The sequence below is a fragment of the Salminus brasiliensis genome, chromosome 1, assembly GCF_030463535.1.
Source record: "Salminus brasiliensis chromosome 1, fSalBra1.hap2, whole genome shotgun sequence".
In the NCBI taxonomy this organism is placed as follows: Eukaryota; Metazoa; Chordata; class Actinopteri; order Characiformes; family Bryconidae; genus Salminus; species Salminus brasiliensis.
This window is the reverse complement of record NC_132878.1, coordinates 71,217,314-71,233,072: the sequence shown is the minus strand read 5'-3', so window position 1 is coordinate 71,233,072 and position 15,759 is coordinate 71,217,314. Positions and strand designations below refer to the sequence as shown.

The following is a 15,759-nucleotide window of genomic DNA, read 5'->3' as shown; positions in this document are numbered from 1 at the left end:
TGCTGAAACGTTGGTCTGTAGTCTGTAGAAATTAACCTTTGGAGTCTGTAGTCAATGTTGTGCCCTGTTTAGTAATCAGGTCTATGCTGTCAGGGACCTCGCTTTCTCACACTATGTACCCTAATTTAACACTGCACTGACTGTCGCCACTGTTATCTCCAGTAAATACACAGAGGATGGCCTCAATTATTTGCTCCAGAAATGTATTAAAAAGAAATAAAAAACATTTAAAAGTAACCCTCCACTATTCCTTTTTTCCAAACTGGATGACATGGGGCTCTGTGGACTTCAGAACACCCTTACATTGTTTGTTGTCTACATATCTATGAGACAGTTAGCCAAGTGAAGATAGTCAAGCTACAAAAATCTTTGGGGGTCTTGCATGAAGAAGTGTATTTCTAAACCACACTTATTCGTCAAGCAGATGAAGATCTGGATGCGTTTTCAGAGACATGCTGAGAGACAAGTGTTTTTGGGTGTGGGTTTACAGAGATGAGATTGGTGCAGTGACAAGTCCAGTGTTTGTTAGCCATGCTAGCCAAACATTAAAGAAGAACACATGAGATACCAAACTTGGGTCTTGGGTGATCGAGTGCCTCTGGGGTAGGTACTGATACTGTATATAAGAATGACTAAAGCATGTTCAATCTGTCCAAGTTTCAACTGTAGCCTTTTTTATTTAGAAATAGTAGCAGGACCTTCATGGTTTTGTGGGTTTCATTTAATGTTTGTTTCTGATTTATGTTAACTGTCTTTGCATTTTTGTTATTGATAATGATGCTGTTTATGCATTTGTTATGTATGTGTGAGCTTACAGAAGCTATATAACATGTTATGTATCCCATATTTACACAGATCTAGTCATTGTTCAATGTTATGCATTAGTCTTTGTTTTACATAAGGTGTTGTCAGGGTGAGCAATATGAACCCAAGTATGTCACTGTTCAGACGATTGTCTTCTTCTTTTATTAATACTATTATATACTATTGTTCTTATTATTATTATCACATTTTATGCAACAGTTTGTTTCGGCCACACAAGCTGTTTGCCTGATGCCATAACAGCATGTCTTTTTCACAAGCACTATATCACTCCGCTGAACGCTGTTAAACCAACAAGAATTAGCTAAAATGAAACTAGCAACAAGCTGCTTGTTAAGGAACTATAATTTGGTGGGAGGAAATGCTAACATTAAAACATATAAAATGCTACATTTAAATGATATAATTTGTCACTTTTTTATTTTTCTAACTGTTGAATAAAGGCAATAAAACAATCAAGGTTGTGTGTTATTGTAAAATTTCACGATCATTTGTGGGATTAAATGTTCTATTCCTTTAACATGTAATTAGCAGCTGATACATTGCATAGATGCTGTATGTCTCAGCTGTTAGATACATTTTATATGTTATCATATTTATTGTTCTGCATTATGCCACAGCACAGCAATTCAGTAAATGTGTAACATCAGGTGAAATCAGCACATCTGAGCAAATATCCACAGTACGGCATGAGCATGAGTTAAATGTTGTGATGATACCACAGTTCTGATAGTCCTGATATTTGTTCTCCTCTCCCATGTTTCAGGAGCTTAACCATGCTCTGATTGAAGATGTTTGCCTTCACCACAGTGCTTTTGTTAAGGTGGAACATCAGTGTGACATTTCCAACACAGAAATGGGCTATCTGTTGAAATCTGTGCTCTCCAGCTGGTGGCATGTAGAGACAGACCTTCACTATTTTTAATGGGATAGGTTTGGATTGGTTGTTTCCTCTTGCTCGTGTTATTTGTTGTCCATCCATTTATTCATCTGACCACACTGAAGGCCTTCAAATCTGGACCATGGCTCCAGTTTCCAATCCTGGATTTTATTATACTCTGTAGGTGTGACACTAGGAGGCTAATTAATAACTTTAACTGAACAAAGGCCAGGACTAAAACCTGAATTTAAGGCCCAGATTTAAAGACTAGACTTGGGTTCTATCATAACTATCTATCTCTCTCAAATTTTAACATCAGAGTAGCCTAGTGTCTCCTGGAAATGACCACTATATGGCAAGTATGTTTCATAGAAAGGTTTGTGATCTATATGTAAATAACATTGCAGAAATATGAGTTCGGCAGAAATTACATTTATTTATAGGCACACCTGATTCAACTCACCTGTTGATTGCCAGGTTTAGTAAGCTTGTTAGAGCTGGGAAATTAGCAAACTGGAGTGCTGGACTCCGGCCCCTGTTGCCCATCCCTGGTCTAGAGATAAGATTGCTTCCTTAAACATTAGACCCCCAGATATTTTAGGTTTCACTGTGGAACGGTTCCACACTGCAGAATCTAAACTGCTCTGTTGTCTTCTGGGAAGGCTCCTCACTGCTGCAGCCTGGGAATAATGTCCAGGTATGGAGCTCTAACACAGCAGCACGGAATTGCTTGCATTGTCCTCCACTGGATCCATACTTAAAACAAGCAAAGCGATTTGGCACTAACACTTTCCTACAATAAAAATGTAAAAAGTTTGTTTAAAAAAAAATAACAATCCCCTAATAGCAATTATTTTCATCTCACCAGAAACCCAGGAGGTTTTCACAGGCCTGCAACTTCCTGGACTCCCCGCTGGCCGCAGTCCCACACTTCACAGCCTTTGGAGGCTTTATGGTAAATTCATGGTGACTGAAGTGAGCATGTCTGAGATTTATGTCACACTGAGTGTAATTCACCACTCTGTTTATAACACAGTGATGTAGTTCTCATGAAGCAGAGCATTAGACTGAATGGACTTGCCGTTCAGGCTGTAAATACTGATTTCACAGACTACATTAAAGCTCCTCTCATCTGCACCTGCACTAAAGAACGGCCATAAAAATGCTTGGTGCAATTTGCCCGTGCATGATGAGACGTGACAAACCTGATTAGGTCGATTAGGTAGGATTTTTACTGATGCTTGTGTGAAAGGGAGAGCACTGAGGAAAAACATTTTTCTGCCCTTGTTAAAGTTTCAAAGTGTTCCACTCACTCCCCAGTCTGTACAGTCCATATACTGTCCACACTCAACTGTGAAAATAGTGGCATGCAAATGTTTGTGCACCCCAAGTCAAAACACAGTATCTGTTACTGTGAATAGCTTAGGTGAGTAAGATATGTTCATTTATTTTCATTTCATTTTGTTTACACTTTCAAAATGACAAAGAAGGTAAATGACCAGACAGGATCTAGGGCACCCTGCGTTCCCCTTGAGCTGTCGCTTGAGTTTTGAAGTATATTTAGGATTATTATCCTAAACCCTAGTAGAAGCCATCCTCTTTTCACCTTCTTCTTTTTACAGATGGTGTAATGTTTGCTTGAACTTGTAGGCATTTAACCCCTTAACACTCCAAGGCTTCTTACATACTCAGTAACTTCAGAGACATCTATACAAACTGGTGGGGCTATTCTTCAGTAATAGAAGTTTGTTATAACACTTTCGACCCACCGGCGAACCATAGGCTTTTAAAAGGGGTTCATTCAATCCATCCACTGAACAGTTCCCTGTGCGACTGATTGCAACACAATCATGATCACAATCAATCATTTGGGATGAGTTGGAGAGGAAGAACTAATCATCCAATATGATTGGTACTTGGCTTCACAGGGCTGAATGCAATCAAATTGTCCACATAAATTGTTTCCAGCATCTTGTGTCAATCCTTCCCAGAATAGAAGAGGCTGTTACAGCCACAAATGGGGAATAATACCCTTGACTGTTGAGGAGATGCTGGAGAGGCAGCATATAGTGTACATTTCTAGAAACTTTATTTATATATATAAATATTGTATATATTGTATATATATCTTAGTAGATTTGTATTTGCCCTGAGCTCCATTTATAAGGTTTGTATGAGGTTAAGAGCCATAATTCATTGTATATTACTCTTCCAAATTCTCATTATCATTGGGTTTTCTGATGATGTATTGTGAACTGTCAGAGAACAGTTCAGACAGATGTATGTTCAGACATAGACCTCAGCTTATGTGGACAGGGATAAGTTGCTATGGGCTGAGTTGGTGGCTAAATATGCAGTATTTTTGTAACATCACAAACACAGTGAATGTTTTGCTATGGTTTGGAAGGCTGTTATTTTCTGTAAATTGACTTTATCAGCATAATCAGTGTTTACACATGGCGTTGCACCCTTTCTCTCAAAGATCCTTTATTCAGGCCCCAGTTACTTTAATTAAAGGCTTATTACACACTACAGTGTATTATTCATTAACTACAGGGACAACTTCTGTACAAACTGGTGAGGCTATTCTTTCGTAATAGAAGTTTATCATAACACTTTTGGTGAGCCATAGGTTGTTTGAACTATAGGGAAATTAGTGTGTGTGGTTCTAAATTTATATCTGTTGTTTGTGAGCTGTTTTTGTGTAATGACTGTTTTATAGTGCTGGTGATTGATTTTCTAATGCACACTTTAACGTTAGCCTGTGTTTCTGGAGGAAAGACTGCTTCTTCAAACTTTACAAAACACCTGCAGATATTTCAGGTGTTGATGCTCAGACTAAACCTCAGCATATGTGAATAGGGATTAATTGCTATGAGTTGATGGCTATTTTTCTGTAATTGGGCTTAATCAGTGCAAGTTAGAGTGTTTACACATGACATTACACCCTTTTGTTTCAATCAGTAAGGACATGCTTACACTGCTTAAGAAGTTAGTCTTTTCGTTTTCTTGCTGAGCGGACGCTCTGCTGAAGCGGCTCCCCCTCATTTTTCTCAGGGCCGTTTTTTGATGCATTTGTTTTATGCCGCAGCTGTGAGATCACGGTGACCATGGGAACCAGGACGAGAACGATGATGTCAGACACTCGCACCTGTCACAGAGAGAGGGGGTGGAGGGGGGAGAGAGAGAGAGAGAGAGAGAGAGAGAGAGAGAGAGAGAGAGAGAGAGAGAGAGAAGAAAGAACATGACAGAAACAAGAGAGAGCAAAAAGCAAAGAAACAAGAGTAAATTAGAGAGATTCACATAGAACAAGAGAGAAAAGAGGGAGAGACATAGAGAAAGAATGACAAAGAGTGAAAAAAAAATAGAAAATAGATAGATGTGAGAAAATCAGAGAGAGAGAGTGTGTGTGTGAGAGAGAGAGAGAGTAGTAGTCAGTGTATGAGCTGTTAACGTGCTCACTGACAGACAGTTGTGGTGTTTCTCATGAAGGCCTTCGGCAGCTCTGTTCCCATGTAATTAACAGTTACGTGGAAACACTGGAATTATCTCCATGTGCTGCTGTTTAATCCGATGATTAGCACTGGGAATGCTCGTAAAACAAAGTAGATCCACCTGCTGCTCGCTTCTAACATCTCTCAGAAACACCAAACATCTCACAGTGCCCTCACAGCAGATCTGGACATCTCTGACCTCCATACAAATAAGACTGCACACACAGTGGGTTTTCTATTTAATTCCTTCATGATTGAAATCTCACATCTGAATAATAATATTGTGATTATTTAGACAAATTGATTCAACACAATGTGAAATCGCAATTTTCTTTTTTTTCATGATTTTTAAGAAATAATTCAGTAAACCAATAAATCTCACATTTGATCAATTTTAGCAATAGAAATTTGCGATTTAAAGCTACATGAAAAGTGAAATATGTAACTTAACATATTAAAACTATCTAATACACCTTGAAATCTCAAATTCATTCATTAAGGCATGATAAAGTATCTTTGTTTAGGAAATGATTCACTGCATTATGATGTTATAAATGACCCAGTGTAGCATGACTCTCTTGTGTTTCAGTTTGAGGTAACTATTTTGGTGCAATTTTGAATTATTACAAAATACACAAATGTGCTGGAATTTTATTCTGATCAGGAATTGACTGTGTACTGTATTAAATCTCATTGACAGTTAAATCACCTCTTTCAGATCAGACACAACCCTAATTCACATTTTGTTTTAGATATTTTATTCTGTCCAGCATCATTTCAATTACACTAGATATTTCAGTCCAGTAACTGCACTGGAGTTCAATATAAACCATCTGAGTTAGTTTGACATTTCTACAGCAAGTGCAGCTAATGTAGAGTTTTCATGTGAAACGGGTTAGAAGTGCTGGATTAAGGGCTTCATAGGAATGTGTCCTTGGATTAGGGAGCATTCCTGACCCATGAGAAAGAGAGAAATGGAAGAAATTGGAGCTTGCCGGGTCACCTCCTCTCTGAAGTATGCAACAGTGGCACTGAAAATGGCATTGAAATTGAAAGGGCCTATATTGTGGATTTTTTTGTTGTTGTTGAATCAAATCCAACCGTTGCCTGGAATCAGAAAACTGGTTCTTTCTATTGTTGACTTTAAGACTTATTATCCAAATTAGATGTACTATTACTTTTTTGTACTATTAAAGTGGCAAAAAAATGTGCAAAGATTTATGCTAGACATGGGGGCTAACCCTGTTCTAGGATAGTCTTGGGGTAAATAAAGAACCCCCAAACATGTCTGTTCATCAAGAACAGTAACAGGAATACATCACTTCATATGACTTACAAATGTTCTCCTTTAACGTTCAAGACACACATATCAAAAAGCACTGCAGTGCTCTTTACTTTGTCTGGGTCCAACAAGTGTTTTCACTCACTGTACCTATACCTAATCAGACTTGCTCCTTCAGCTTCTTTCTCTCCATCCTCCTGCATGTGTTCTGTAACACACTGTACTTGATTAAATATGAATGTACAAGAATGTGAGGCTCAGATTAATATGTAAAACAGCTGACTCAGCACTATACCCTAAAGTTAGCTAGCTAGCAGATAATAACAGGGCAACACATTCATATTTTCACTGAGGCAGCAGTTTGGCTCATTGACCCATGAGCTAGGACTGGGAACTGTGTGTGTGTGATTTGTTTCTTGTATTCTGCTTTTCTTCCCTTTTTCACAATCAAACACCTGCTACAAAAAGCCCAAATCCCTCATATTCTAAAAGAAAATATGCAAAAAAAACCCCACAAGACTAGAAAGATTTCAAAGAAACAACAACAACAACAAAACCAATACAGAAACTAAGAATATCTTTTCCACTTAATGCTGTAAATACCAATTCCATTAAAACATTAAAACATTGGAAAATGTAACAACTTCAAAACTGCTATTTCTACAGTAACTATTTGTATAACTGAAAACTGTATACATGTTGCTGTTTAAATACTATATGTCTACATATAAATAAGATAAGCCACTGTTGAGTTGTAATGAAAACCTGCAACAAGGTGGATAAAACTGGACTCCACTGCTTTGTACATGGTAAATATCTGGCAACCAGAATTTACCATAATATGCACATAACTTTGTTCAGTTACAGCAATAATGCAACCATGATACTGTAAAAGCAAACACACATTTCAAGAATAAACAACAGTCTTTCTCCATAAAATACACAGCCGTGCTACAACTTTACCATATTACCATCACCACTGCTACTATAGTTTTTACACTACAGTTCTCATAACCACTTGATCTTACCACAGCTTAGTTTTTTTGCTTTTTCATAAAGCTCCATTTACTATTGATGTAAAGTAAATTTACTATTGATGTAAAGTTCAGACTATTGATGTAAAGTACATTTTCTATTGATGTAAAGTTCAGACTATTGATGTAAAGTAAATTTACTATTTATGTAAAGTTGTAAGTGTGACTGCAAACGTTACAACTTACCCCATAAGTAGAGTCAACTGTAATAGCCCAAAGGTGAGCTGTAAAAGTCACTATATATCCAAAACACAGTTTATTCAGTACAGTATATAGAACCCTTTTTATGCTTAGAACATACTTTCTCTTTGTTATTTCACAGCTGCAAAAACACTTATTGGAGGATGTCTTTAAGATATGATTTTTACCATGTGCACATACTGTACTATAAGAGAAAGTTTAACTCTGGTCAGATGTGAGAAACTGAGTGACATATTTGACACAGCTAACATCCTGAAGCAAAGCGAATATCTGAGATTATAATGAGCACAGATGTGTAAGAGGAGCAAAATCAGTCCACAGAAATCCACCCCCGAACCTCCTCCACCCTGACGGGCACAGTTGCAGTGTGCCCGTCAGCTGTGTGTTAGATAATGCTTGGCTGAGGATTGCCATTGTAATATCAAATCTGAATTTCACACTCATCAGTCCGGGATCTCCACTTGAAGATATCAGGTTCAGTGGGAATGCCACGGGGGCCTGGGAATATTTCACTGCTGGGAATTTCACCATTAGCCTTATGACTCTCTCTGAGCAGATGAATATCGTAGACATGCTTTGAAAATGATTAGCATTACAATGATTTAACTTTGATTTGACAATGATGAATTTTGCAATCTGAAATGCTTGCAGTAGTTTAACCATTGCTACAGAGCTAACAAGCTAGCATAATGTCACTCTATGCCAGCTGTACTTGTATTGAAATCTGTAAATAGGACTACATTGTACTGTATAAAACTATGCTTTTGAACCTGTGGGCCCCCAGTGGCTTATGGTGGTACTACCACAATACTTTATTACAGTAAATATTTAATGAAATATAGCTTTAAGTATTTCAAATGTTGTTACTATAAGAATTATTTGCAGGATAATAAATTAAGATGAGGTCTGGCAAAGCCAACCCAGTTCTGTTTGGAATTTAGAGTCAAAATAAAAACAAATTTCTTCTTGATCATATGGAGTTCACTCCAGAATAGGAAATTGGATATTAATTGTGTTAGATTTGTCTGCATTTCAGAAGATCGGATTGGGTGGCAACCACTGGTGTAATGTACTTTAACAACATGCAAGGTGATAAATATACCTCTAATTTCACAAAATCTGACAGCTTTTTACAATCTCTTTCAAAAACACATTAATAGGATTATGGGGTTTGTAGATATTTCATATGTGGAATGTTAGAGTTTTTGTATGGACATGTTATATTCTTCTTCTTCTTCTTATTATTATTATTATTATATATGATCATGTTGTATAGCACTTGTACACCCCCAGTCATTTCTTCATCTCTGCCATCCTGCAGATGTGAAGCGAGGTGCTGACAGCTGTGGCCAATTCAGACCGGCCGTGTGTGAAGCGTTCTGGATGGGCGGAAACCTGACCCCTCTGTGAAAAGGCTGGTGGATTAGGAACTTCTGATCAGGCTTTCAGACATTTCTATTAGCTGAAGAGCATCTGTGGAAAATGCACAGCATGTACACAGTTCAGATGGCGTTAACATTCATTTTTCAGCCAGAGGGAATGAGCACTAAGATAGATAAATAAATACATAAAACCTTCAAACATGCCTCTTACTTTATATTCATACTACTGTATAATCCAAACATATACACACATATGGCAGCACTGATGATTGACAACACCAGACAAAAGGGACCATTCAGGGCACCAGGGCATCTCTGTTTTGGCAATTTAATTGGAATGTCTGTTTGTAAGTACAAGTAACATTGTCTGCACAGTAAAACCACAAAAACATAAGTGCACATATGTACTGTGTTGCTGTTAAATTTCTGTAGCTAATAATTTCTGTGCTACACCAGGACCAATCAAATACTCATCAGGAAGCCATTGTAAATAAACCTGCAAGTTATTATATTTTTTTAATAAAAAACTTTTATTAAACTAAAATAATTAGTTTGAAAAGTAACTAAAGTCTAGGGTAATTTGCAGGCATTTGTATTGTGTGAACGGTTAGCTAGCATTAACTAGCTGCTAGCTAAATTAGTTAATAATTTAATAAGTATTTCTGTGAAATGCAGGCTTCAAGTTAGTTATAGTTAGTCAGTTAGTAGCTCGCTAGTTGTGTCTAACATAATCTTGATAGTCATGTCTTGGTAGTACTTTTAAACTGAAGTAGGCTTTTACTACTTGGTAAATAAAAACAAACATCCACAATAAATATGAAATAAAATAACAAAAACTTAATTTAAAAAAAACTTAACAAAACAAAAACAAAATATTGAAGAAAACATGTACATCATTTATCAACACAGCAGAAATGCAAAGAAAGGTGATGGAAACACATTTAGTAAAGTAATGGTGTAGCAGAGCATGTTTTACCCATCCCACCCAGAGGTTTGAACAGTAGTACCCTTCACACATCAGAGGTGCTGCATCATAGGTAGCAATAGAAACAAGCTAGTTTTGCTCAGTTCTTCACAAGGATTTAAAAGCACTGGTGGTCTAAGATCCATGAAAAAATATTTGATATATTATATTAAATAAAGATGAATAAAGGAAATGTGTATTAGCTCAAACAGTATCTCACAGCTAGTTTGCAGATGAGATGTAGATGCAGTTACATGTGTTGAGGGCACAGGTTCGACTGTGCTAGTCACTACTGTTGTACCTTTGTACTGAACAGTTTTGGTGAGGCTTATGGTGGTAGAATATCTAGAATAATTCATTGGACACATATGAGCTGCACATATAAAGTGAGGATATTTAGCGTATTCCTGCAGTGGTCAAGAAGAATGATCAGTACAGGATATAGTACTATAGATCAGTATATAGTATATAATGTAGTAGTATACAGTATAGCAAACAGCATGCATTTCTGTTTAAAGTCCAGGTGTAAATGTCAGCTGACCCTCTTTAGATAAATCATAAATGAACTCCAATATTGTGTGCATATGTGATAAATTTTCTTCAGGTAATGTTTTTTTTCTTTCTTATGTAAAGTCACCAGTGTTGATGTTTTGAACAGCAGTGGTGTACTAGGCATGTCAGAGTTAACATGTTAATAAGTTAACCTGATCCACTGTATTTTTATAACACTGGTACCACATTTTTCAAGATCTTTCCATCCTATCTCTGAAAATAACACGTTCTGTTTAAGGACAGTGGTCACTCACGCAGCACTACTTTTACATGCAGCCTATCTTATGGTTATGGTTGTAGTTGTAATTAACAGCACAAAATAATGCAAAAAATTAATTTGACCGCCCTAAAGAAATATACTGGTACTCCTCCTCAGTGTTAACACTGCCATCAGACCCCTGGGCCATGCCAAAGTGCGATGTTAGGGTTAGGGCGTAGAGGGCGGAGTGGAAGGGGGTGTTGTGAAGCCCCCTTGTTTGGCGTGCAATGCCAAGCCCCCAGAGTTTAAATGAGCTCTGAAAGAGAAGGAGTGCATAAGCAAAGGACAGAAAGAGAGAGAGAGAGTGAGAGAGTGCTTGGCTTTTGCGTTAACTATAGCTCTTTTTTTCAAGACTTTCCACTTGCTGCAATGCTACATTTTGGACACTGATGCTTTTTCTACCTCTGTGTGGATGTTTAGGCATAAAACCCTAAAAATCCAGAAGAGTGACGAACAGTGAAGAACTTCTGCAAGTTCCAAGAGAGATACAGTAAGTGTTTGGGTTCTGAACTGGACTGTAATGCATTCTGTTTGTCTCTGTTAGAACAAAACCTTCTATTTTGTTTATTTCATTCTTGCCTATTTTGTGTTTAGATGTTTAGGCAGTAGATTGTGGACAGTGATGAGCTGCTCAAAGATCCAGCAGTAAAAAAGAATTTTAGACAGCATTTGTCCTTATATGTGAGCACATCACGCTTACACATATGGATGCTCTGACCACAGTTTAGACCTTTCTTCACAGGGCAATATATAACTTCAGCCAGTGGAATAGCATCTATAATCCCATAGGCATCATCAATACTATCGTACCATCACATGAGCCATCACCATGACTAAGTTACTGAGTTCCCACAGAATCTGAACGAAATAAAGCTAGTTCAGTGTCCAACCAAACGCGGACACAAATAAAGAACACAAAAATAATCTCCAAGGCGAGCTAGAACGTGAGCCACAGGCTCCAAATTTGTGAAACTTTGTGGACTGGGGCATTGGGCAATGCACACAGTACAGAATGGCTACTGAGTTAGACACTAAGCAAGAGCAAAGAACCCATAGAAACAGACAGTTTCTCCAGAATAGAGCGTTGTAACAGGAAAAGCAGTGTATAAATACAATTAGCCTGGCCTTATTAGCAATGTATAACCACATAATAGAAATCATTCTGCTACAGCTGTTGAGATACACTTGTCATTACATGAGTCAAAAGAGAGCTTGATCCACAGTCTGTTCCACTGTAATCTATTTGTAACAGTGAACAGTGCAACTACACAGTTATTAGAGATATCAACGTAATATAATGTGGGACCCAGACATCTTATGACTATTATTGAAAATAAATAAATAAATAAATTATATATAAATATGTTTAGTCTGAAACTGGTCTGATACTGATCCTAGGTGTGATCTAATGTGTCTACATAACACAGTTTTGGACAGAGCATAAGGACTTTCCTGCACTTTACTTCTATTCCTGTGTTGATTTGTAGGTTGCAGCTGTTGTTCACTGTGGAGATTCAGCAAGAACTCATAGCGAGAAGATACAGAGAAACAGAAAGTGAGAGAGAGAGACTTCTCCTCGAGTCGAGATGTCCACCGGTTCAGTCAGTGACCCAGAGGATGAAGTGTGTTCTGGGCGTGTGGAAAGTTCCAGACCCCTCGCCCACCCACTGTGCCGTTCTGTGGATAACTCTGAGGATGATGACATCAGTGGCGGTGTGTGTGAAGGTGTGAAGGGTCCATCACGCCGTGTGCAGCGCAGTGCAGCCAATGCGCGCGAACGTGCCCGTATGCGAGTACTAGGCCGGGCGTTTACCCGCCTGCGGACCACCCTGCCCTGGGTACCCCCGGACACCAAACTATCCAAACTCGACACACTCCGGCTCGCGGCCAGCTACATCACACACCTCCGCCAGCTGCTGCAGGAGGACACACACACCAGCACGCTGCACCCTGCTGCACTGGTAAGGGATGGGGCTGCGTGGGAGGGTTAAAAAAGGTCATTTGGGGATTGTGAGCATTGGTGGCTGTGGGGAGGATATGGCAACTGCAAATAAATCTGCCTGAAAAATATGATTTTCAATTATTAAAGGCATTTTTTAAGTTTCATAAGTTACATGTTAATTATGGTTATGAGGGGAATGTATTACACTACTCAGTGCAGCACCCCCTGCGATGTGGGGCTGTGTAGCTGCAGGGTGGTCAGAGTGGCCATGCTGCCTAGCATTAAAAACACAGGAGACACTCAAGCATCAGAACTGGACCTTGGAATGATGGGAAAAGGTGGTTTGATCTAATGAGTCCTTGTGGACAGCCATGTTTACCTGTGGGAGTGGCTGAAACACCTCGCACCTCGCAACTTACAGGAGTCAGAGTATTTGCTGGAATGTCTTGGTGTCAGATGCCACAGAGGTATTTAAGAGGGAGGTGTTTTGTTGACAAACAGAGGAACATTAGACAGGTGGTTATAATGGTTTGTATCATCTGCATACAATGACCTCTGCTACAGGCCACAAACACTAATAGCAGATGACATGGCCTGAAAATGACAGAAAGGTAGCAAATTGTAAGATAAACAGACACATGCGGGTCACCTGATTTCCTAGTCTAGTCACATCACAACATAACATACCTTGGAGCTGAAGAACAGCAATTGTGTGTGTGGAGTTAGTTGACTGACACCAACACACTAAATAATACCAAATATTTTATTCCTGAACAGGAATCTATTCTGAACAGGTAGCTGGATTCCAGCAGTTTGGTATAACTTCAATTAGATTCATTAGACTCAACACAGCATCTGGCTGATGATTTGTTTGGTGTGTCAGATCAGGAAAACCTCTGGACATCAGCCCTCAGCTCTACACTTTCGTCTTGAACTACAACGTAAGACATAGGTTCTATACTGCCCTCTGGTGGAGTGGATTATGGAGTACAGGCATCTCAAAACTGTCCTTACTCTCTCTGGGTGGGTAGGTTGGCCCTCCCTCTCCCCCGCAAAGTCTGATACTATGGTAGCGTGTATGGTGCTGGTGCGAGTGTATCAGGCACAGAGGTGTTGACACACACTGCTAGGTTGAAAGTGGGTCCACCACTCAAAAACACCCAGTCAAGAGCAGCTCTATGGTCAGAAACTGACCACTGACAAAGATCTAGAGGAGGACTAACAGAAACTGTGCATCAGCAGATGTGATACAATCTCTAACTAAGTGGTGGAGCTGGCGGTTCTATGCTGGTCCCTTTCCACTGATTAAGAGAGTAGGGTAGGGGGTAGATGATAAACTGTGCAGTAACAGATGAGCTAGGTGTTGGTAGGTGTTGGTAGGTGTTTCTGATCAAATGACCAAGAGGTGTAGCTACAGCTATAGCTAGTCAGTGTGTTCTAATGCTGTGTGTTTGTTTGTCTTCCACAGAGTTGGCCATTTATGGTGTCAGGAAGACCAGATGAAACCAAAGAGATTTCAGCAGCACTTAGACTTTGTGGAGCTACAGCATAGCCATACATCTATTCTCCCTCTTGCTGCCTGTCACGCTCTCACATCTTCTCAGCCTACTTCTTTCTTTCATTTCATTCATAAATTACACTTGGGTCTGTCTCAACACAGCAGGACTTGTGGCTTAACTAGCAAACTTTATTGGACCCATATCTTGGAAAACTGAGTTTTCTTTCCTTAAAAAATGTATAAGAGTGCAATGTAGCATGTAAACAGTGTTAATTTCTCAGAAATTAGTGGTTTTTATGCAGCCAAAACCAACACGTTTATATACATCCACCAATTCAATTTAAAGAAGTTGCCAAAGAGGTCAGCCTGGACTGTTTTTAGAGCAAAGCACAATTGCAGAATCTGAACAGTCTGCATATCTGCATATTCCTTGCAGCCACTTTTAAAATTGTATGGCTAGGTAATAAGCTATGAACATGGATTAAATCTATTTTTTTGTCATTAAATTCATTTGCTTTGAAATTAATGATCTGGTTACTATAAATAAATGGAATTTGAATGTAGCTGGTGAAGTGTAGTAGGTAACAATATTCACCAGTAAGAGTCCTTGGGCAAGACTCCTAGCCCCACGTTTTCCTACACGTTTTCCTACATGTTTTCCTACCTGTGTAACATGATATAAATCTAATTTGCTGTAAAAAAATAAATGGCCATAAATGTAACATGCATGATTTCTCACTGTTAGTAAAGTTTGTATTTATTTATAATTGCTTTGAAGGATTTGATGAATTTTATACTCTTTTGATAAGGAATGTGTATTAAAAGTTGTTTATTCTTCCATAATCCGTTCTTATGTGCTAAATCTCATTATTCCCCATCTGCATTACACTTGATTATAATCAAGAGCGATCTCACTTTATTTAGATAGTACACATTATACCCCTATTTATTTATTATACTTTGTGTGCTTCAAAGGGTTCTTTGAGCGATGTCACAGAAGAACCATTTTTGGTTTCATAAAGGTATAATTTTTGTGGGAGATCTATGTGTGAAGAACATTTTAACAAGTTAAATGAAGTTGATATAAAGGTTATTTTACCAAGTTAAGGGTTCACATCTCCATTACATTTTTTTATGTAAAGTATAGTGGTTCTTCTACAGCATCGCTCAAAGAACCCTTTGAAGCACCTTTATTCTTCAGAATGGACAGATGTTCAAATTTTTAACAAACTGTCTCTGTTAACAGTGAACCAGAGAATGGGATAGGCTGAGGTTTAAATCAAAAGAAAGTGAATTTCATAGACATTTAGTTGAATGTGAATTAAAGGTTAAGTAGGTATGAAGCATCTGAGGTGTCTTATCCAAATACATTTCAAAACAAATTCTTCTTTCAGTACTAATATTGTTACCACAGATTTGTGCTAATCTTAAATCCTGCAATATGAAAAC

General features: G+C 38.3%; 1 protein-coding gene across 1 annotated transcript; it reads left to right on the top strand.

Annotated features, from left to right (window-relative positions):
* The first annotated feature begins 12,456 nt into the window (after positions 1 to 12,456).
* On the top strand, positions 12,457 to 14,364 carry msc (musculin (activated B-cell factor-1)). The gene is made up of 2 exons (XM_072657191.1): positions 12,457 to 12,831; positions 14,281 to 14,364. The coding sequence occupies exons 1-2, from the start codon at positions 12,457 to 12,459 to the stop codon at positions 14,362 to 14,364; spliced, it is 459 nt and encodes a 152-aa protein (XP_072513292.1).
* The last annotated feature ends 1,395 nt before the right edge of the window (positions 14,365 to 15,759 follow it).

Excerpts from the sequence above, each read along its gene's own strand:
- msc (XM_072657191.1), top strand. The coding sequence starts at position 12,457 with ATGTCCACCGGTTCAGTCAGTGACCCAGAGGATGAAGTGTGTTCTGGG. Across the intron at positions 12,832-14,280 it reads CGCTGCACCCTGCTGCACTG|AGTTGGCCATTTATGGTGTC; the intron begins GTAAGGGATGGG and ends TGTCTTCCACAG.